At 36.9% G+C, this 23659-nt stretch overlaps 1 protein-coding gene across 1 annotated transcript in view; it reads right to left on the bottom strand.

Moving 5' to 3' along the window:
* Window positions 1-276: 276 nt before the first annotated feature.
* LOC114654383 (uncharacterized protein KIAA1958) overlaps window positions 277-23659 on the bottom strand; it is a 36754-nt gene continuing 13371 nt past the window's right edge. Inside the window, exons 2-3 of the mRNA XM_028804892.2 lie at window positions 18308-19531; window positions 277-4293 (exon numbers count right to left, since the gene is read on the bottom strand). Coding sequence (XP_028660725.1) covers window positions 3248-4293; window positions 18308-19514 — 2253 coding nt within the window. The 5' untranslated portion in view covers window positions 19515-19531 and the 3' untranslated portion in view covers window positions 277-3247. The remainder of the gene's footprint in view (window positions 4294-18307; window positions 19532-23659) is intronic.

The raw sequence follows: 23659 nt of genomic DNA, 5'->3' as shown, positions 1-23659 counted from the left end.
AATTTGCTTTTATCATTAATATACATATCACAGGGGATGTAGTATATAAAACATCTGTATTTTTAAATATTCAATTTTTTTAAAAATAAATGTTCTTTTCATTCAAAGACAATTACAATACAGTACTTACCTAGAAAAGGAAATTCTACCCAATACACATAAAAACTGACCATTTCAGAATATATAAACAAATAACAAATTTTTATTTAACAGTAAAAACTTCAAGTTATCTTCTTGTTCACGAACAGGGATTTTTATTGACATTGTACTTTCAAACCCGCTTTTCAGAAGTGTACAGGCACTCAATTATCAATTAAAAGAAGATTTTGTTTGTTCTTGGGATATAAAGAGACTTTAGGTGTTTTGATAAACATAAAAAACATAATTTCTCCAATTCATGATCACTGGGCTGGAGCCAACCCCTGCAGCATGAGGCACAAGTAGGACACCAGTTCTGGACACTGAACCAGTCCATTTCAGCCCCTACTCACCATCGCTCAGGACCAATTTATTGCACCCCATTAACATAACTTGCCTTTTTTAGTAATGCAAAAGAAATATCAAAACAAAGCCTGCACAAATATGAGGAGAACATGCAAACTCCACATGAACAACACCTGGGCACACAACTCAAACTTAGTAAGCTGGATCCATGAGGCAGCAATTCTAACCACTATGCTACCCCAGTACTTGAAAACCACTTCATGCTGGACAGGGGCCTTGTGACACAGTGAAGTCTGGTGCTATATGAACACAACACTACAATTAAGTGCTTGGTAACTTCAGAAATGTTTTGGCTGCCAATTTACTGAGAAGCTGACATTTTGTTGCTTTCCCAAAGTACTATGTACAGGTGTACAGGTATACTATGCATACCTTTCATTCAACCTCATTGGACAACTTCAGGGCACATATAAGCAACCACATGCTCAAGCTAACAATGTATTTAAAAAAGTCAGTTTTAGTCAGACCTAATCAATACATGTCCTGGCACATAAAGTCTTCTGTGAATAGATTATGCTGGCTTCCACAAGACAAATGAAAAAGAACAGCAAAGAACAAAAGCAAATTAAAAAATCTGAACAATTTTTTAATTTGATGGACAAATGAAAGAACAACACATAAAATACAAAACAATCCACAGTTACCTTTGTGCTAATAGGCACACCATTTAACAATATTAACTTGGCAAGAATTCATTATTTTCTTACAATGGCTAAAACAAATTTCCATTCAGATAATCATATATTTTTCCTTTTTTTTTCAAAGCAATCTTGGACAATGTTTGTGTAATTGTTTCTTTAGTGGAGAGTGCCAAAAATGAAAAGATGTGGTCATGATTATTTATCTACTTTGTCTTATTTATACTTGTATCTTATACTCATAAACAGGATATCATACACAGACATGGAAGTTGTGGAAAAAAGCAGAGAAGAGAGGCACACATCCCTGCCCAACTACATCATTTTCTCTTTTGTCTGATACTTGGCCCTGTTCACACCATACTTCTCCAAACTGATTAGACAAAATTTGTTCACAATTGATTTTTACATGTATTGTGGACTGTTCACATTGCATATGTTTTTTTTAAGCAAAGGGGTCAGATGAACAAAGTTCATCAAATTGTTAATAAAAACAAATGCATAAATCGGTCCTTCCTTACAAACCCACTTGCACAGTTCAGGGTCACAAGGACCGGGTGGTTGTTCCAGCAGCCTAGGGTGCAATACAGGAAAGAACCTAGAACAGAACAAGCTGCCAATTACTGTAACTGAACATACAGGAATGTGGGAGTAGAACGTGCAAACTCCATGCAGATTGTGTCCAGGCTAGGATTCAAACCCAGAATTCTTGAGGTATGATGCAGCAGCATAAACCTCTATGGATCCTGCCTTGTACCAGGCAAAGTTGAAACTAGAACAGAACTGTCCGAATCCCCATTGTATTTAACTGCTTGTCAGAATCAAAAGACATGAACAACAGAAGGCAACTCTTTTTTGTGTTTAACTGAAACTTTACAATTTGCAGTAAGACAGATCAATAATTATTTAATGGACAGATATTGCTGGGCTCCATTTATGTTAATCAGTTTCAAACTACTTTGTTTTCCTTTCTGCATTAAACAAATCTGTGTTTTATGTATATTCATTATTTAATAAGTAAGTTGTAAAGTTTACATTTGTATGTTTGTGTGAACCTGTCACAGTGCTCTTGTGTCTGCACTCAATGAAGAGTGCTATACAAAAATAAACTGAATTGAAGAAGTGCTAGTTCAGTAGAACTGAGGAAATGAGTAACAAGTAGTCAAAGCATTTTGTTAAGTAAGGCAAAGATAAAAGGAAACATTTTACAAATATACACTTGAATTCATACACCATCTTTTAAAACAGTGGAGCATAGGGCCAAGACACAAAGCCACCATCACTTTCTCGATTGAAGATTTAACAAAATATAGGGAGCTGTTCAAAGCCTTGAGGAGTGTTTAAACTCTGCTCACAACACTACATCTCAAAAGTGGTTTGGCCATACCAAACATAAATATTCCATTGCATTCCCATTGCACTTACAGAAACTGATATAGAAAACACAGTTGGCATTCAATTTAAAATGCACATGTGGACAGGGCCTTCCATTGCCACAAGACAGGGACCAACTGTGGATGGGATGGTAATTTATGGAAAGGCACAGTCATGAACACACTCATGCTCACTCATATACACACAGTATAATATGTCTGACTCTTGTCATACATTATATTGGATGCACAAGACACTTGGCGTTGAACACAAGACTGTATAGTTTGTGATATATTAAAAGAGAAGATAAAATAAGGCCATTTTTCCTCTAAATACTTTCCTGGTTTTCATGGTAAAGTGCTCCTTCTTTAATGCATCATTCCAAAGAACAGTGGTTAACACATAGTTTGACGACATGAATAGTGCAGCTGCTTGTAATATAGTATAAAAACATTTTGTATGAGAGTTTTAACATAATTTATGCAGACAGCTTATAAGAAGAAATAGATTTGGGTAATTTTCTTTTCAGGGATGACAGAATGATAAAAAAGCTGAAAAATGTCAAAAGTCACTGACTTTCTACATGGTAACAGAGATTAGATGTACTTCTGATTATTTGTAACAAACAACACCACTTAAGAAAACTGATGGAATGATCACTGGTCACACATAACACTGCAGTTAACAGTTGGGGAAACAAAAATATATCAGTCAGTCATTTTAAATAGCAGTTAAATTGTATCTGAAGAAGAGTCGAAAGAGCCAGCAATGACAAAATTAGTGCCACTGGAGTGGGAGGCCATGGACTGAGCAGCCTGCTGGCTCAGGTTGTTACAGATAAGTACTAACTGGTTACTCTGTGCTTCAGAGAGAGTGCTGCAGCTCTGGTACACACTAAAGTTGGTCTTTCTTCCTGGTATGTTGCCCTTCTCACACATCGTTTTAACCATTTTGGCCAGTTTATTCTTACCCAGGGCTTGGCAGTTATACCAGTGGAGGGCTGCTAGATTGACAACAGGTTTGATGGACAAGTAGAAAGGGGCATCTTCATACCGCATGGCAGGTGGCCTCCTCTGTGCGTACTCCTTATAATCCTGCACAGGACAGGTTTGAGGTGAGTGTGAAGTGGCATAGATGCGACACTCAGTCACTGCCCTTTTAGTTTTTGAATTAGAGTCCGTAGAGTCCAGACAAGTCCACTCAAGGTACTCCAGTCCTGTCTCAGTCACTCGCAGGCGTATGTCGCCCCATTTCAAAGTGGAACCATGGAAGCCCGTACAATGGCCAAATGCCTTAGTGTTATTCAACCATACAAGGTTGAGCAGTCCTTCTGGGTTGAAGCGGCTCAGCAAGCCTCTTTTTCGCAGTATCAACTCATCTGCAAAGGTGAGCTTCATGGACTTATGGGGCTTGTTTCCTTTACCTTTGAACTTGAGCTCTAGTTGCTTTTGTTTAAGTGCTTCCTGGGAACGTTTGAATTCCTTGTCTCTTGTAATGCTGTAGCTATACTTATGCTCCTTGAGGTAACGTTCTAATCCACACTGGTAGTTGGCTAAACTGTTTGGCTCATATTCAGATCCATCTTTTTGTCTGGCATCCACAAAGAATGAAGCCAAGTAAGCGTCCAGCTCATTGCAAGGAATCACATAAATTTCACGGTTTTCAGTTGGGTACTTTGAAATGAGGAACTCTCTAAAATTTCGAAGTGCTGTCTGTGTGCTTCGTATAGTTTTCTCATTCTGTTCCCTGTTTGCTTCAGCTTGTCTTTCATCAATGTCTATTGAATAAAAAATAAAAAAATAACAGACGACAACTATTAGAAAATTGTCAAGTTCACCTTCCACACTGTAAGAAAAAAAAAACTATGAAAGTAAATATTCATATTTTGGTTCTTGTAACAGATCATACTGAAAAGTTATGCAGAAGACAGTACTACGTACCTGCTTACACGAGCTTGTGAAATGATTTACAAGATTAAAGGGACAGAATCACAACTCACATCTTCAATAACCTGCTGCACTAGACACATGGTGGCCGGTTGAAATCAAAATCACAAGGGAATTTATTATCAATACTAAACAATCAAAGACATTAAATGAACATTTACATGTATTAGTCTTCATATTTCAAGGTTTCAACTATTTAGGAATAACAGCTAGTCTCTTAAGAAAGCAGATGTCATTCTGCTTCTAAAAATATTTATCCACTTACTTAGGTAACAGCTGATATCTCTCTTTTTCTATACTGGATGAAATAAAGTACCTTATAAAGTGGTTATTGTTAGTGAAGCAAGCAATTCATAGTTCTTTAAAATTACTTAATCATGTTTACTTTAAATTTTATTAATCTTGTATAGTCTAAGATTTCAAAACAAACTCCTTCACATAAACACTGATCTGGGTTGTAACCTACAACTGACACCTGAGGTACCAACCTGTGTTCAGCTTGACAGAACATTTTACTAAAGCATGAATACTGCACACAAACCCCAGACACTGTGCAGTCTTTCTCCTGTAGCAAATACCCATTATTGTAGTTTTTTTTAAGTAGATAATGATGTTTCATCTAGTATTCTTGGAAAAACAAAAAACACACCTCCAAATCTGACAACAATCTCTTGAACTATCAAGGGGGAGTGTGATGATTTGTGATGTGGTTAGCAGATTGGTTAGATGCAATTTGTTTTTAATAAAGCGACTCAGTTTCCAAGAGTGTAGGTGTGCACGGGACAAATGGCTTGAGAGATGAGACCACATTGTGTACATTTTGCTGATCAGTGTCTGAGCTAAGTCATAAATGGAATAATTTCATCACTCCCTTCTACCACCCCTCTGAGAGATAACTTGTAACTAGTGTTTAGTCATATGTCCAGAAATGTCTCCGAACAAAGAACATATTCAAGGAAAATTGTGGTTTGACTATTTGTTGTTCATATACTTTAAGTAAAAAAATTGAGGCTCCAGTATTGTATATTAATAATGCGCTACTATACTATATACTTAGACCAAGCAGAGCATGTCCCACCTAACTTGCTACACTACTGCCACCCTAAAAAAGTGTCTGATTGGATAATAATCCCATAACAAGCTATATTGTTTTTAAGTCATTTTAATGAATAATATAGAGGTTCTTGACTGGACTGTTTTTGAGTAATGTATCCTAAAGAAACTATTCTGAAGAGTTAAAAAACACATGGAGTAAATAATAAATTCACTTAAATGTTGGAACAGACACACTATGGAAGTGTATTCCAATCTGTTACTTCAAGATGACATGCAGAGATGCTTTTGAGAGAAGAAAACAAAAAAAAAAATGAAATTATACAACTCTAACAAAACTGTTTTCAATAATGTCACCACAGTTTGTTAAATCAAATTTACAGCCTGTCGGCTTCTCAGACAGGGTTGCAAGAAACCGACAGCAAAGTAATTAAAAGACTAAATCACAAAAAGGACTGCATCCTTGTCAAGAAAGGAGAAATATAAGTGTAATTTGCACCAGATAGTGACATGTAGCATAAAATTAGTCAGCAATCTGTTCTTCATCACAGTACTGGCATTGTTTGCTAAAAAATTGAACAAAGTCATGCATTGTTATTTAAAAAAGATGCAGGACTCACTTTCATAAAGTGGCTTAATTGATTCTGAGATGTTTCTTTATTGCTTTGATCGGGCTGCTTAATGGTACTGTATTTACACATTTCAAAGGCTCTTATGTCAGTGCCCTGGTTGTACAAATGAAGAAGAACTGCGGCTTCTTGTTGGAATGATTCTGTATTCTCAGAATCACTTTCATATTTTTAAATCATCAACCCTACATTCATGTCCAGTTTTCCATTGATATAAAAACATTTTCATTTCTTTTTCCAGACAAATAAATGAATATCTCCAGGTAACACTTGTATCCAAAGTGTCTTACAAATCACAGTATAGAACACCAGTTTATACTATTCTAAAGTGAGTGCTGATGCTTTATGTAATCTTTCAGTGTCACAAAGGGAGTGTAATTAAACTTGGGACCCTGTTGGAACTATATTTATATCATGCTTTTTCAGTACAGCTAAGAATTAGTGACTTTGTCAGTGCCATACTGTTAATCAGTGGCAGGAACTGAACCAAAAACATGGTAGTTTAAAGTTGAATGTACATTATTAGTCACTTGCTGACGCTGCCTACATTCTGATAAACAAGAAAGCAGCAGTGAAGGATTGTTATCTAACATTGTGGTAAAAGTTACGTTTCAATAAAGATCTGGGGATGTGACAGACTCACCCAACCGTATACACATCAACACAACTGATCAGACTAAATGATGTATCTGTTGGGTATGCAGCAAAATTTGGGGGCCCAGGTGGGTTTGAATGAATGGATAGGCAGCATAATGTGTGTTGGAAGAGACATTCTTTCTAAACACTACCCTCAGCATCTGTACTGGTGTCCTTCCTTAGCTGTTTTTGTCTTTGTCATATCATTGTGTGTCTACAACAGTCTCTCACACAACTATGTACAAAATCTACTAGATCTCTGTATATTCCTTATAGGTGGTATTGTAGAACAGCTGTCTCAGATCACTCAGGGACTGAAACTGGGCCAGTTATCGTCTGTGTAGAGTTTATGCTTTCTGTCTATGTCCACAAGCATTTCCACTGTGTATTCTAGTTAACTACAACAATGAAACTGGGTTTAGAAAATGGATGGATTTCTGATAAGCTACAAAACGGTTGTTCTTTTACTAGGATGGATTGGTCTCCTGTCCAGCTATCATTCCTGCCTTGCGGCACTTGATTGCTGGGATAGCCTTCACCTTCCCTGTAACCCTGCCATGGATAAGTGGGTTAAAAACATGGATGGATGGTTTTTTTTTAATCACCCCTTAGTTGTTAGTGTCAATATACATTAGAAATGCCTTTACATATGTTCCAAGTATCCTCAAAGCATACTATCACAAAAACATACAAACAACAGATAAAAGTTGAAATCAAATAAGCAAACAAACACTACGAGTGGACATGATTGAAGTGTTTACAATTATGAAAGGAATAAGTATAGCAGATTGTGACGATGCAGGTTTGCTCCATGCTCCCATCTTGCTTTTGGGCGTCCTTGAACCTGACACCGTCGGTAATGTCACCGATGAGCTTGGCAGTGAGGCACAACAATGAAACAAGGGAATGGTGTAAAAGTGCCAAGTGCTTTTATTTTAAAAACTGGCCCTTTTGACATGAGCTGTGGACCCGTTATACCACATTCAATCCCCCATAAGCCCCAGCTGCACGGGAAGGCTCTATGCCACTGCCAACCCTGTGCAACTGGCAGTCCAGGTCCACAGCTTGGCCACACTACCACTGCACTAAAAACCACTAAATAATAAAAGCACTAAAACAATCCCACAACAAAACCAACCCAAGCCCCCCTTGTAAAAACAGGACATAAAAGAATAAGAACTTTTAAAAGACAATAAAAACAATCAATAAATAAATGTCCATTAAAAAGCTCTGTCCTTTAAAATGTCCTCCTTTGGCTTGGGTCCGTGGGTTCTTTTTTTAAAAAAGTCTGGCACCAATCCTGCTTGCTGCTCTGTCTCCAGATTTTCTGTCCCCACTGCCAGCTCATCCCACCGCTGCCACCATATGTGACGATGTGGGTTTGCTCGACGTTCCCATGTTGCTTTAGGAAGCCCTTGAACCCGACTCTGTCGGTAATGTTGCCAATGAGCTTGGCAGTGAGGCATAACAATGAAACAAGGAGGTGGTGTAAAAATGCCAAAGTGCTTTAATTAAAACAAAACCAACAAAACAGTGTCCAAATAAATTTTGCAGTGCATCAATTCCTTAAATAAATAATCCAATAAAACAGAGGTGAAAAGTGGAGGTTAAAATCCAGTAGAAAAAACAACGAGGTTAAAACAATGGCTGGAAGCAGTCTCTTTAAAAGCACAAAGCCTGGTGCCTGATCCCTGGCTCCGGTTCTGCTCACCTAGACCAAGATTTGGGCTCCCCAGCGACCAGGACGCTCACACTGGGGCTTCTATTCCAAATCTCCGACTCCCGCTGCCTTCTCCCGGTCACTGCTGCTCCAAACAATTTGCTCAGCAGGAGCGACCACTACCGTCAGCCCTCGGGTGCCGACCAAAGAGCCCACTCAGGCTCGCCTCTCTCAGCTGCTTGTTATCAGCGCGAGCCTGCGCTCACTCGTCTTACTTCTCTCCTGCACCTGCTTTCTCCCTCCTGCTTCCTGCCGTCTTCTCTTCCTTAACCACCCCCCGTCTTTTCTTTCTTTCTTTCTTTCTTTCTTTCTTTCTTTCTTTCTTTCTTTCTTTCTTTTTTTCTTTCTTTTCCCATACTAGCCACCTTGCGGTTCTATATATCACAGGGATGTGGAACAGCTGTGGCAATCAGCAGCTCCTGGGAACAATTATGGATGCGGACGTCTACTCACCTGTGCAATTAAGTGAGAACCGCCCGCATCACCAATTCCCCGGGAACCGCTTGGCCACACACACACCACGCCCCCTCAACTAAGCCGCGAGTGCGGCGATTATTTATTTTAATAACTGGCCCTTTTGACATGAGCTGTGGACCCGCTATGCCACACAGATCCAAGTTGCTTTAAAATGACTTCAACAAGGACATGGGGACACTTGTTAAGGGGAGATTTTGAACAAATATTAGAATGTTTTTCTTCTTACAGAGAACCATAGACACATGGAAAAAGTTACCAAGTAGTGTGGTTGATAGTTGGACTTTAGGGACCTTCCAAACTTGACTTGATGTTATTTTGGACAATCCAGATTTATAGGATGGATGAGTTTGTTGGGATGAATGGCCTGTTCTCATCACAATTTTGCAACATATACAGTACACAACATATTTTGCTTTTGTGTTGCATGCCATTTTGCATTTTAAATTAGTGACAATATATCTGTAACAGTGTACTGAACACTGGTCTTAGAAGTGGGAGTGTGGTTCATAAAAATAAACTTAAATTGAATTTGAAAATATAGTTGTAGCCCACAACATGATCAAAAAGAAGCATCCCTAGTCACCCAAATACCTTTCACTATGTCCTTTAACATTCATCTGTACTCAAGTGATAAACTTAAAGAACAAAGTACAATATGAAGAACAACAATCCATCTTACTCAACCCTATGAAACGGAATCAAAATTAATCAATGTGTGAATAAGAAAACTATTACACAGTAATCAGCTAACCACCTTAAATATGATGGTGGCCAGATCTTTAGATAACGATAAAACCATGGTATACTGTAATAAAATATCTACCTGCAGCTTAAAAAATGTCCCCCTTGGTTCTGTTTTTATGAATTCAATACAGAAATGGAGCTCTGCCATTGCAATTTGTACAGAAAATACAGGAGAGGTGTTTACAAAGAGGTGCAGTACAATGCTGTACTACTCTCTGTACTCTGTATTCACATTTTCACAATATGGGACAGATTTCCTGCTTATGCTATTCAAGCAGATACCCTGCAGGCTTTCAAGAAATGACTAGATAAGGAAATTGGATAAGTTACTACATAATTCTAGTGTGCTCAAGAGTCGCCTCTCATTGGCAAAAAATACCAAAGTTCTTAAAAATCATGATGCATTCCACTATTGAAGCATTTTCTAGTTATTGATCTTCTAAATGAAATAATTAATACCAGATTTTTTTTAATACCTTAATAAAGTTTCAAGCACAAAATCAGCATTAAAATTAAACATTATAATTTAACAAAAAAACCCAAACACAAGGAAAATGGTTACACTGATAAAATGATCAAATAAAAATCCAAATTATAAAAATATGCAACAGCTGGAGTAAACATATGTTCCCACATTTATTATATTTCTACCATAACAGAAAGAAGAAGTGAATTTAAAACAAAAAACAGCAAATATTATACTGTATATGACAAACTGTACTTCATAAGCTCCTGTTTTACAAAGAACTTGTCATAATTTGCCCAGCTAAATAACATGTATGGATATGGCATATTAAATGGACCTAATAATAATCATAGATTAGGGAAAGCCAGAGTGTTGACTTGATGTTCTATCTGAATGCCAGTGAGGGATAATGGAGACTGTCAAAGTGTGGTAAGCCCATTCTGTGGAGCAGATAACACTGATGGCAGAATAAGAGGCACGCCTGGAGCGATTGGCACATAGTAGACTGCGCTCCCTTAAACTATCAGTTGGGAGAATGAAACAGATTCAATTGAGTTTACTCTCATTATTGCTACAGCACAAAGCATTTGTCCACCAAACCTATTTACTGAACTGACTGTATCCTGAGTAGGGTTGCAAGGAATCTAGAGCCAATCCCAGCAATCATCAGGTGCAAGGCAGAAACAGTCACTGGACAGAGTGTCAACCATCGCAAGATGAACACACACACACACACACTTGGGCCAATTTAATAGTGCCAATTCGCCTTCTTGCTTATCCTAGAGGGCCAGGAATATGCAATGACAATGTGATACATGGTAGACCGACACAGCTGACACCAATTGCTAAACAGACAGATGACAATTAGATATAATCTAGCAGGATAACCTGTGCTGCCCAGGGTTGAATAAATTACAACTGCAGTCACTAAATAAATTCACCAGGGGGAAAAAGTTTGGTCCCAAACCAAAATTTCACTGAGTAAATCATGTCTAGATAGACAGGTATGTTGTAATGTATGAAGTATTGTTTGCATTTATGTTTTTCTGTGCTCATCTTGTCAGCATTTCAGTTTTAATAAAATTACCTTATTCATATTCTTTCATACTCTTTTAGCCACTTTATCTTAGTGTAAAGTATGAATACACACATGAAAATGTTATCAGTATTAAGAAACTATATACAGTATATAACCATGTGTGTATAGTTACTTGCTCTTATATCCCTTTTTCTTTAAACTTGGGACATAAATTCAGTTACTTATCTCACTTTTCCAGGGCACCAGGATTCACAAAGAAATTGTATTTATTCTCCACCTGATAAGTGCATGCAATTTACAGCTTCAAATGCTTTAAAATTGAAATCTTGGGATTATATAAAATGTACTTTCCACTCGAGTACTATTAATAAGAGTTTCCCATTTGATGTCGATGTCCCCTACCTCTGCAGCCAGCTCCTTTTAATCAATTGATGATAAGCTTTCTTTTTTGAGGTTGAAATATCTATGAAGTTTTTTCTTCTTATACAGCGAAACTGTAGTTCCAAAAATCAAATTGTATCTGCATTTCAGATTTTTTTTTTCAGTAATTTAAAATATCACCGCTTTACTCAATTATATTAAAAGGTGGTGCCACATGAGATTGTTTTTATTAACAAAACAAATGTAAAAATTTGTAATTTCAAATACCATTGTTGAAGGGAGCAATTTTACATTTTGGAAATTTTTGAAAGTAAAAGCAGGGGGCATTGTGACATAGTGATTAGCAGTGGTTAGGACTGCTGCCTAACAGATCCAGTGTCCTGGTATTGAATCCTCTGTGCTGTCACTGTCTGAGTTCTCCCCAATTTTTAAGACATGCAGGTTATATTAATTCTCAAATCTAAACTGCCCCGGGAGCTATTTTCATTTTCATTTTCAAGTTTATTGAACTTTCCAGGTTTGTTTCCTACATTATGCTCAGTGCTGTCAGTCCTTATTTGGATTGAAATTCCAACCCTCTGTTAGTTCTTTTGTGTGTGTTCTATTAGAATATACATAAATACACACTTATGTACATATACATACAGTATGAATAATATGATTACATAATCTCGTCCTTTTCAATACACTTTCTTATAGCTTTACTGGTACAGCCTGCATTTACTCTTCTTTATGTTCTTTCAAAAAATAGTTTATTTCTTCTTATTAAATGCTTTATGACACATACTGTAATACTGTCCTTATAAGAGGAGCTGTTTAAAATAAATAAGTATTAAATGATGCAAAAAAAGTCTTGCTTGAAGTTCATAAGCTGTTGGCCAGTGATTCAGAACCAGTCCCATGGAACTGTCCAACTGGGCCACAGAACAGTCAGAATTGTTAACCTGGGAACTTTTCTAACTGCCAAAGTGGACAGACAGGTATCACTAGGAGGTGGTAGACATCTTACTTGCAAGAATAAATACTATGAAGACACTAAAGTTAAAGCAAGCCAAAGGGGGAACCGGTTAGAAGCCAAATGGACTTCTGTGATCCAGTAAGTGGAAGCAGAGGAGCACCACCTGGGACAGAAGTGATCCTACTCTCTATGTCACTGTAATAGTGGGCTCAAGGGTGCAGCTGTTCCCAAGACTGCTGTACAGCAGAAGAAACTGCTGTTACACATTAGATTATTATTCCATGTCTTTATGTAAACCACATTTGCCTAACAAAATAAACCTTCCTAGATTGATTTCTCATTTGGAAGCAAACAGGGAAATTCCTCTGATCCATGTTTAGCAGAGTGCACACTACTGCTTCTAGAGTATCTTTTTTTTGACTATATTGTATCGTAACTCCACATATGTATACACTTTTGTTCTTTTTTTGCACTATTAAAAGTAAATAACATTTATTTTATTATTTATATGATGGTTTCATGTACCGCATGTAACAAATAACAATGTCAAAACCAGTGGCATACAGTATTTCTGTAAAGGAGAGCAAGTTACAAGTTTGTTGAGTTGAAAGGTGTTCAGATTAAGCTGGAAAATGTTGTGTTGTATAGCTCAGTGCCTTAGCTAGTAGGTCACCCTGACCCTGGAAACTGTAAGCTTTGGGTAATTTCTTCCCATTTCACATAAATAAATATTCTAAATTGCTATTTAAAAGATTAATAAATCAAAACTTAAATATATTTTCAATACTCCTGTTATAGGTTAAGTTCAGTACTATACACAGTGAATTAATATTTATAAATTAAAAAAATATATATATATCAGATTGTGGCGTACCAGATACAATCCTGTCACTTCCAATTTATATTTCCTGTTTCTCTGTCACATACTTGACTGCCTGACAATGAGCCCTGCATAGTAACAAACACAACAGGAAGGTCCAGGAGGTACAGACAAGCACAAGGAAGGGCAGGGACAGAGGACAGCTGATTTAGGACAGTTGGAAATTACACATGTAATTATGACCAATAAATATTTTATTTCCTTTGCTTATATGTTATAGGTTTAGAGGTTAGGTGGCTTGGTGATGCTAAATTGGACCTAGTGTGTGTTCACCCTGAGATAAACTGGCACCCTGTCCGGGGATTTTTCCTGCCTTGGGCCCGATGCTTGCTGGGATTCTCTCCAGCATCCCCATGACTCCGCTCTGGGTAAGCAAATTTGGAAGATGGATTGATGGGTCATTATTGGCACATGCACAGCGTACAGTGACATTGTTAATTGCACAAGCTAATCAACATGCAACATGTCACATGCCTTACATCTAAACTTCTGTTTTCCTTACCTTAATAATCTCCAAACACACTTTCCATAATCTAATTATATAATAGATGTCGGAATGCATTTTATTACTTCTGCCATTCACTAATGGCACCAACAAGATAGTGAACCAGAGTGTTGCTGCAAAAGCATTATTCAAGGCTCAGTGTCTACTCTAAAATATAACTTTTAGGCAATCCTCATCGTGAAGGTATACTCCTTGATGACCATGATGAAACCCATACAATCAGTATAATTTTTCTTCACAGGCATCTGTCAGTGCTTTTCAGATATGCTGGTAATGAGAATATCTCATTTTATAAGTATCCACACCCTGAGGTAAGTATAATTTGACAGGCCCTTGTAAAAATATGCTAATTTCATAATGTTTTATACCATTATAAACTCTTTACAGCAGACAGCCATAAGAAATTACACAGAGTCTTAAAAAATATTGTTTTAATTATTGTTTACTTATTCAAAGAAAAAATATTTGGTTTCTAATTGATCATATACACTAACAGCTATATTATTTACAACTTAACATACATAGTGTAACAGTTTTCCTTCATCCAAACTAGGGTTTCAGGGGCCAAAGCCTACCCCAAAAGTACTGAACACAAGGCAGGAAACAGCCCTGGTATCCACAGGACATGTCTTTGGAACACCACTGTGCCACCCCCTTATATACAAATCATGCTCCCTTTTTATATATATGTTTGCTTTTTATAATTTTAATAAAACATTATTCACCAAGAAGTTACTGAAAATCAAATAACACATGTACAGTGTACATGTGTTTGCATTGGACAGCTGTGTCCGTTGGTGAAAGTTGTAAAGGATGTAGTCACTGTAATGTTGTCCAATAAGGCATTAATGAGGAACAAATTAATCTTGTCTACTTAATCAGTTGCATAAAACATCTAAAAGAGTGGTATATAAAATCTCAATACAGGTGAGGTGCATATATCTTTAATTTGCATAACATTTGTTTCTTTTGGAAACTTGTCAGTTCCTTTCTATTATAAAACAAAAATATATATGAGAGATTAAAAATAAATATACAGCTTTTTATAAAATTATAAAATTGAAACTTCCTTATAATATCTGTCTTTTCATCAAAGTAAGTTAACATAAAATTTAAAATGTGTGCCTGTAACATCTTTGTGGGTTTCAGAGATGTGCAGTCAATACACTAGACCTTTCCTTTTGTTAAACAGTATACTATACATTTTACCGCTAATTATTAATATATTAGTGAACTAACCTGTTTTAATAAAAGGTGTCAGATTAAACAAAAACCCATATATTTATAGTACAAACATCACATTTTATTTGGTTAAAATGAAAGGGAATAATCACATGAAAATTATTAGCATATTTAAAACAAAAATTATATTAAACATTCAAGACAGGCCTGAATCTATGACAGAATTTTGTAAATACTTTAGTTTTTTGTAATTAATGTTTTTTCAACATGTTTTTGAAAATGTCAGATATTTCATATAATAATTTTAAATGATCATCATCATCGCAACATTGATTGTGTTCCACTGGTCCTTAAACCCAACACACATACACACCAACACTCTTGAGCCCAGGAAGCATGGCTATAGATGGCAAACAGCAATTTTACAGAAAAATCATGTTAATAACACAGGAAATTAAAGCAAGTATCCCCCACCCTTGTGACAGCAGCAATCAATTATTAAGATATTTTAGACACTTAACTGCCTGCAACCAGTGAGTGATAGATTTAATGGGTACATTATTGCTTTTGGAGATGGATTGCTGTTATATGTGCAAATGACAGAAATATTGCTGCTACTACTATTAACACTGTATGTTTGCATATTCTGGTGTTTGTATTGAACAAAGTGTTACTAAGGTAACTGGATATAATATCCAAAAGATGATTTTTGGTAAGAATAAAAAGAAACAGAAAACTCATTGGCTATGAGAAATGTCCAACCAACCATCCTTTTTTCTAATTCGCATAAACATATACAAAAGTAAAAGAACATTAAAGCTAAGCAAATTAAGAATGGCAAAAAAAGAGCTAGAAAAGGAGAAAACTTATAGTTGAGAACGCCAATGGAGTAGAACCTAAAAAAACGAATCAATGATAACTCCCTTTTTAAATGTATCCATGATATAAATATAATTAATCAATGAATAGCAACTGGGCAAACTGATAGCTGGTGTATTTACTGTAGAAGGTACATTGTGGTATCTGGAGTCCATGATGTTGCCTTGCAGGAGTACACATTTAGTGGCCACTTTATTAGGTCAGCCTATCTTGTGTCAGGTAGCCCCCCCCTTTTTTGACTTAACAGCAACCTGAATTGTATGAGGCATGGATTCAACAACATGTTACATATCTTCCTTAAGGATTTTGGTTCATGCTTACGCCAGATATTTATGCTGCAAACCTCCTATTCCAAGTTATTCCAAAAGTGCCCATTTGCGCAGGCCATTCAAGTAAAATGAAGTCACAATCATGTTGGTGGAACCGGCTTCAGATGATGAGTGCTTTACTGTATGATGTGACACATTATCCTGCTAGAAGTATCCAATTGAATAAAGACAGACTGCAACCATAAATGGATGCACACGGTTAGCAACAAAGTTTAGGTATGCTGTGGCATTAAAAGGACACTCAATTATTGAGGGGCCTAAGGTGTGTTAAAGAACATTTCCCACTAAGCTGCTATTACATTACACCTCCAGCCTTAACAACTGACACAAGGAAAGATGAATCCATATTGTTTATTCCAAATTGCATTAGAAGTCAAGATTCTTCAGGAAATACAACAATTTTCAGTCATCTAGTTTTAGTGGTCATCTGTCCATTACACTCTCATCTTCCTGTTCTTTGCTGACAATAAGTTGCTTTTGTCCACATACCTGCTGCTCCCTGCATGTTTTTATGAATCTATACAAAATCTGTAAACTCTTAAATGAAAATCCCAGGAGGGCAGCAGTTGCTAAGATGCCAATACTACCATTTCTGGCATCGAAAATCACACTACACTCAAATCTACCCTGATCACATGTCTTGGTTATTCTTCTAACTACACTCTTGACCATTTCTGCATGTTAATATAGCCTATATGAAAACACTATAAATACAGCCAATTGGCTGTTTGGAAGAGTGTGGTATTCGTGTTAACAAACAGGTGTACCTGTACACTAAGTTTACATTAGTAGCCCAGACCAAAGTTATATGCAGAGGTTTATATGAAGATTTCTGGATTTAAGTCAAGGAGAGGGCCTTTCTTAGAACACAGAGGAAAGAAACAAGTGAAAAAGGAGCCACACATGTAAATTATTGGTTACTAAATCATAACAGAGCAAATGATAAAAGAAAAAAGACGAAGAATGAAAATGAGTTATTCAATTTAAGGGAAAATAGCATTCCCCTGAACTTTTTAGACTTTGAAAGTGTCCATATACATTAATTTGGAAAGTTTCAGAGGAAATATTTATAATAGTAGAACGTCACTGTTGCATTATTTAGGACGGAGGGACTGCCTTGTTTACTTTGCTTAAAAAAAGAAAGAATTTTTAGTGAAAAAGAATAATTTTATTAAAGAATTACATATGTACTTCCTCTATCAATTACTGTGATTTCTGTTTCTGCCACTTTTCACTCATCAGTCCACAGAGCATTATCCCAAACGTTTTAGAGGTAAGGTGTTTTTTGGCAAATGTTAGACCAAACTTTACATTCCTATTGTTTAGCATTGGTTTTCACCTTGCAACTCTCTCACAGGTACTATTTTTGCACAGTGTCTTTCTAATTGTGACATTAGCTGAGTTGAGAAAGGCCTGCACTTCCTTAGATGTTCGTCTGTTTTCTTCTGTTATTTCCTTGATGAGTGTTTTCTATGTGCTCTTGAAGTAATTGCTAGGCTGGCCACTCCTTGACAGAAGTACTACTACTCCATTTGGAAATGTGGCTCTCACAGTGGACCTTTCTAGCAATGTGAAGTTTAGATTTCTATTGAAGATTTTAGATTCTATAGGCCCGGCAGAAATCAAGCTTGAGTTTTTTCTAGTCTAATTTAGCCAGTTATTTAAATTGGTCAGTTGGTTGACTGAGTGACTAAGGGGCAGTTACTTTTTCACAAGGGTGGTATAGATGTTGATGAACTTTTTTTCCTTCAATAAATTAAATGATCATTTGAATTTCTAAACACTATACACAGTAACAAATTTGTAAGAGCCAAAGCCAAGGAAATGGTAGTAGTTTTTAAAACGTATTAGACAGATCACAGTTTTTCCTTTACTCAGATAACTCTCAGTGCTATGCTGTGTTATACTGTTTTTAAATAATTTAATTAAAAACTGTTGATTTGATCAATAAGTATAAATATTCTTACCTAAGGCTGCTTCAGCACTGACATCAGTACCTGATGCCTGAGAAACACTGCTTTGCTGCTGGCTGGAACTGACCTCCAACTCATTGTTTTCCGAAGGTGACAAAGCTCCGTCACAGGATGCGACTGATTTTGGAGACAGCTTTACTGGATCGTCTGTGGGGACATTATCGTCCTGTCCTGGAAGCTGTAGGGCTGATAAAGGAATGTTGATTGGCTGGTTTGTACCTGAAGAAGTACTGATGGGCATCTGAAGATTTACTGGCTGACTAGAAGCATGAACATTCATTATATGTCTTCCATGACTTGCTACTGGGGATCTGGTTTGCTTTGGAACTTGAACTCGAGAAATGCTACAAGGGGAAGAGATGGAAACATTTGCAGAATCTGTTTCAATTGACAGGGAAGGAGAGGCTAATGTGGTTGGCTTCTGAGGCACTGCTTGAGAAGGGGGTCCAGAGGCAACAGCTTGAGATTTCTGCTTTGGTGTCTGGGTAAGAGATAAATTTGGACCATCCGTCCCCTTTGTCAGCTCAGCATTGGCCACAATGTAGTAGTCCTCTGGCAACTCTTGCTTTATTTTCTTAACAATCAGATCAGCCCCACTGTTACCACATACGTCTTCTGATTTTTCACAAGAACTGCTGCTTATCAGTCCAGAAATTGGAGGATCTGATTTGACTCTCTTGCGAGAAACATTCTGTACGTGTTGTCTCTGCATTGAGGATTCAAAGTCACTGTCTTCATCTGTTACAGAAGACTCACAAACCATATCAAACAAGGCATTCTCATCCTCATACTCATCTACAGCATCATCTGCCTCAGAAGGCTCACTGCAGTATGAAAAGTCACATGAGTCTCTGGTCTGATTACAGTCCAGTTTACCTTTGTTGGTTCTTCCAGAGAACCTCTCCCCTGGGCTAGGCTGTGTCTCAGATGGCACACCAAGGATACTTGAACTATCAGAGTTAAAACTGCGACTGTCTTGATAACATACACGCTCTTGGGAGCCAGCCCGGCAGGTAGTAGTGAGAGGCCAGTGGTAAGCATGACCGGCACTGCACCCCCACATGGCAGTCAGGGTTCCATGGGACCCTTCTGAAAGTAAGTGCTTCAGGTTGGGAATAAGGCTGCAGATTGTTCCATGGCTATGGGCCCAACTAACAAGCTTAGCCAGATTTTCAGAAGACGTGTGTAAGCAGTCCTCCATGGCACATATTCAATTCTCTAGAAGGCAAACATAAGTCATATTTAAAGCAACAAAATAAATAAACAACCAAGAAATTATTCTGTCAGCATTTAGTAAAGAGTTGTTATTGCACAAAAAGAACTGTTCATTTTACAGTTGAATCTTGATGTGTACTAGTGTGAGTAGTATTTATTAAAAATATCATCATTTATCATGCTGTTTATTTTTTAAGAATAAATGTTACTCAGGCAGGAAATGACACCTTCATTTTTGGCTTTCGATTGTTTAAGTCGAAACAGTATAAAACCACTGAACACAAAATTCCATGTTTGCAAAATACATGCAAGACTTAGCTTATCACAATATGTTCACCCGCTGTGACAGGCCAAAATCCAACGCAGCAGATGTCAAAACAGGTATTCCCTTCTCGCCTAACACAGCGTATCACTGTCCTATCCTGAGTTAAAATGCTAGCAGTTTCTGAAGTTAAATGATATCATTTTGCAATTTATACCTAATAAGATTTCATTGTTATTGAAACTATAACAGCATCCTTCTTCTCACATTAATACAAGATAAAAAGGAAATGTGACTGCTACTGTAGTGTGTATGAGATCTGTGACTGTCAGTTGCTCACTGATGATTTTAGAATTTGTCTTTCCTAACTCTTGTTTGCAGTGCAGTGCCACTCCTCCTCTTCTCTATTCTTTATGCATGACTCTGGAATTCTTTTTTTTCCTAAACTACCCTAACTGTGTACTTTGTATTTCTCTAACCTGATATTCAAATTACGTAAGCTTCAACAATGCAACAAATTTACCAACAAGTACAATTAAGGAGTTCCACATGTTCATAGCTTATCTTAGAAAATGATTTGTTAATTGAGAGGTCTTTGTCTCTAATTTACCAGGACAGTATTTAAAAGCTAATAGTTATTAACTGCTGGATGTCCTTTATGTATGCATTGTTCAAGGAGACTTCCAAAATCCTAAACTCCTAAAAATTAAACATCTCTAAATTCTTTTCTTAATGTGATGCCCTTGTTTGCTCAAGTAATTTATTCATCAGATGCTGAATAAATTATTAGTAACATGGAGATAAGAAAGATACAAGAATCTTCTTTTTGTCCAAATGTCAGATAGGCATTAATAGATGACGTCCAGGGTGGCTTCGTGGGCTAAACACTTAAAGGAATAGTCCACACAAAAATGATATTTTTTATATGTTACTTGCCACATATAGGCTGTAGTGGTGGCTGAGAAAATTTTTTAATCTTTTTTTCATGCAGAATGGAGGGAAAAAAGGTAATGATGTAATATGACCCAATAGTGAGTAGTGCTATACATTTCCAAACAAAGTGAAAAATCTCCATGAAAAAAAGAAAAGAAATCTCACATGTTGCATAATCCACATGTCCATTACCTATTTGTATGCTCAAAACATGCAAAATTCATGTAATTATTTTTCAAAATATTATTAATGCTTACTGAAATAAAAATCTATTTCCACAATAAATAGGAAAGACACATTCTCATAATTTCGTGGTTTTAAATTGAAGATCCGCCTCTCTCCCTTAGTCATTCCTCAAGAACCGTCTTCATTTCAAAAGCACACAATTATGGGGAATGCATTTTTTCTGTTTATCTTGAATGCCGAGTTTTGCCGAGAAGTCCAGCTCACTTAACTTTAGAAAGCAGAAAGCAACTCTACCTGTGACATTATTTTAGGCATTCCAGTAGATAAAAACCAGTGCATAAGGACAGCAAGCATATCTCTGACCCTTCAAAAGTAATTTCAAACAAAAACACTAGCGTACCAGGTTTGAAACAGTTTTAAAAGAAGTTTGTCAAGCTTCCCTAAAGCGTCCCAACATTGAAGCGCTCCTCTGCTCATTTTAGGTAGCTTTCTATTCTTAGAAAGAGTGCTCTGTAATGCCATACTAGAATAATGATCATGTGGCTGTGGCAGAGGTGCCCTTTCTATAGGCTCCCCTGCAGCTAGCGCTAAAGCTGCTCATTTGAATTATACATTACGAGCTCATACTGCTGCCTGTTGCTGACTGAGCATTGATGTCATTCTCACTCCTGTCTTGGTGCGTGTTGATGAAATGCCATTCACAATGTTAAACTTATTCATTTTTTTGCATTAAATAATACATTCCTAACTCATTCATGACATTGAATGTTTCATAAACTTTCCTGAATTACAGGTAGGTATCATTGAATGGGACAAGCTGCATACAGTTAAATTTTTTATTCTTTTTCCTCTTTGTATGAAGACATTCTGTCAAGGCCGAGACAGAAGCTTATTTTCCAGTGGAATAATTGTGAAACTACAAACAGTAAAAGGAATTCTTGCCCCTGGAGATAATATAATTAGTGCAGGCTATCTCTGATCAAACAGATGGCAGTGCTATCAGCTATCTCCATGTACTGTAAACAGCTTTAAATAAAACATGAGTGTCAGGTCACAGCACATTACTTATTGTGTAATGTTTTTATCCTTAGAAATAGCACTTAAATTGATATTCACTATATAAAATAGAATAAATCACTAATTATAGTTTGAGTTTTCCAATGCTTGTGGATTCACATTGTCTTTTTGTAATATGCTATACTCCTATCCAGGAGCTTTCGTACAATGTTCACATCTTGAGAAAAAGAAAAATGTAGTCTGTAAAACTTTTTAAAAACAACTATTTCTCCTAATGAAACCATGACACAGGTCAACAAATTACTGCTCAAATTTATCCAAACATTTTAGTTAATTTACCAAAAGGACAACAATGATGCAGATATTTTAAGAAATCGACAATATAATTGTCAGTAAGATTTTAAAAACACAACACCATTCTTCATGTACACAACTGTAAAATGTATATCTGTGTGTGAGTTCAGTCAGGCAGTATACAGTGTGTATTGTCAAAAAAGGTAGCTTCTTGCAGCACACTAAATGGACAGGACATTTGAGACCATTACTGTATATGTCAATGCACAGCCTCTTATGTTGTGGTCCCTGATCTCCCACATTTCTGAGGAGTATATCACCTCCCGTTATATATATATATTTTACAAACAATGGATCATGAGACAGAAAGGCAGTGTCATGTGAGTGACAGGACCACACTAGATTAAGCTGGTATTTCTAAAGTGGCTGGTAAACAAGATTTTTGAACACTCTTTTGGGTGTAAAGATGCAAGAAAATTGCATTTTCTATTTATATATGACATAATTGAGTAGGTTAGAAAATGAATAGATGTATGGTTTGCCTATTTGTGATATATATTGGAGGAACAAAAAAGTATATACTTCACTAAAGTATAACCAATTATGAAGTTAAAATGCAAAGAGTCATTTAGTTAGATAAGTTTAGTCTTTGTTTTCTTTCAGGTATATATTCCACCTTTAGTTGAACCCTTACAAGGGACGAATTTCCAAATTAAAATATAATAAATTACCATTCTATTCACAATAGTTTAAATACATAAATGGCGACAAATCTCACTGTCACGTCACAGGCATTCCCTCTGTGCTTGGAGGAATGCTAGACTCGTGACTCGGCAAATAAACATTGCGTGTGCGTGAGTTGCGAAATGTAAACAAAGGCAAGATGGCACCGACATGTGAAAAGGCAGCGAAGCAAGTGCAGAAAAGAAAACACTTGGCAGACGATGTTTTGCGCATTACCGCGGAGTCGGACTCTTGATTTTTCAGAATCGGACTTTATTGGCAGTGATCAGGAGATCGAGCAAGAGAGTTAGAAGCAGGCATCAGCTGATCAGACACCAGCCGATGCCGCGCGAGCGGATCTGCTGCCAGTTGAGTGCCTTCGCGCAGCCGATGCATGTACGGCAAGGTTCGCATGGGATAAATACACAGACATTGATCCGTTGAGAGCCGATGTGGCTACCGGAGTTTACAAGACGGCATGGCTTGTTTTTGGACACGACAGATCACCAGCTACTGTACTTCAGGCTGCTCTCTCCTGATGCTGCTTTTCAGCTACTGTCAGACGAGACAAACAGGTAGGCAGAGATTTTTTTTGAATCGCGGGCTGCCTTTGCATCGCATTCTCGTTATTCAAAGTGGAAACCCACAACGAAAGACGAGATGAAGCGCGCTGTGGCATTACAAATAGAGATGGGACAGAACTGGTGAGATAACTT

Source organism: Erpetoichthys calabaricus, chromosome 7, assembly GCF_900747795.2.
Source record: "Erpetoichthys calabaricus chromosome 7, fErpCal1.3, whole genome shotgun sequence".
Taxonomy (NCBI): Eukaryota; Metazoa; Chordata; class Cladistia; order Polypteriformes; family Polypteridae; genus Erpetoichthys; species Erpetoichthys calabaricus.
This window is presented reverse-complemented; position numbering and strand designations above follow the sequence as displayed.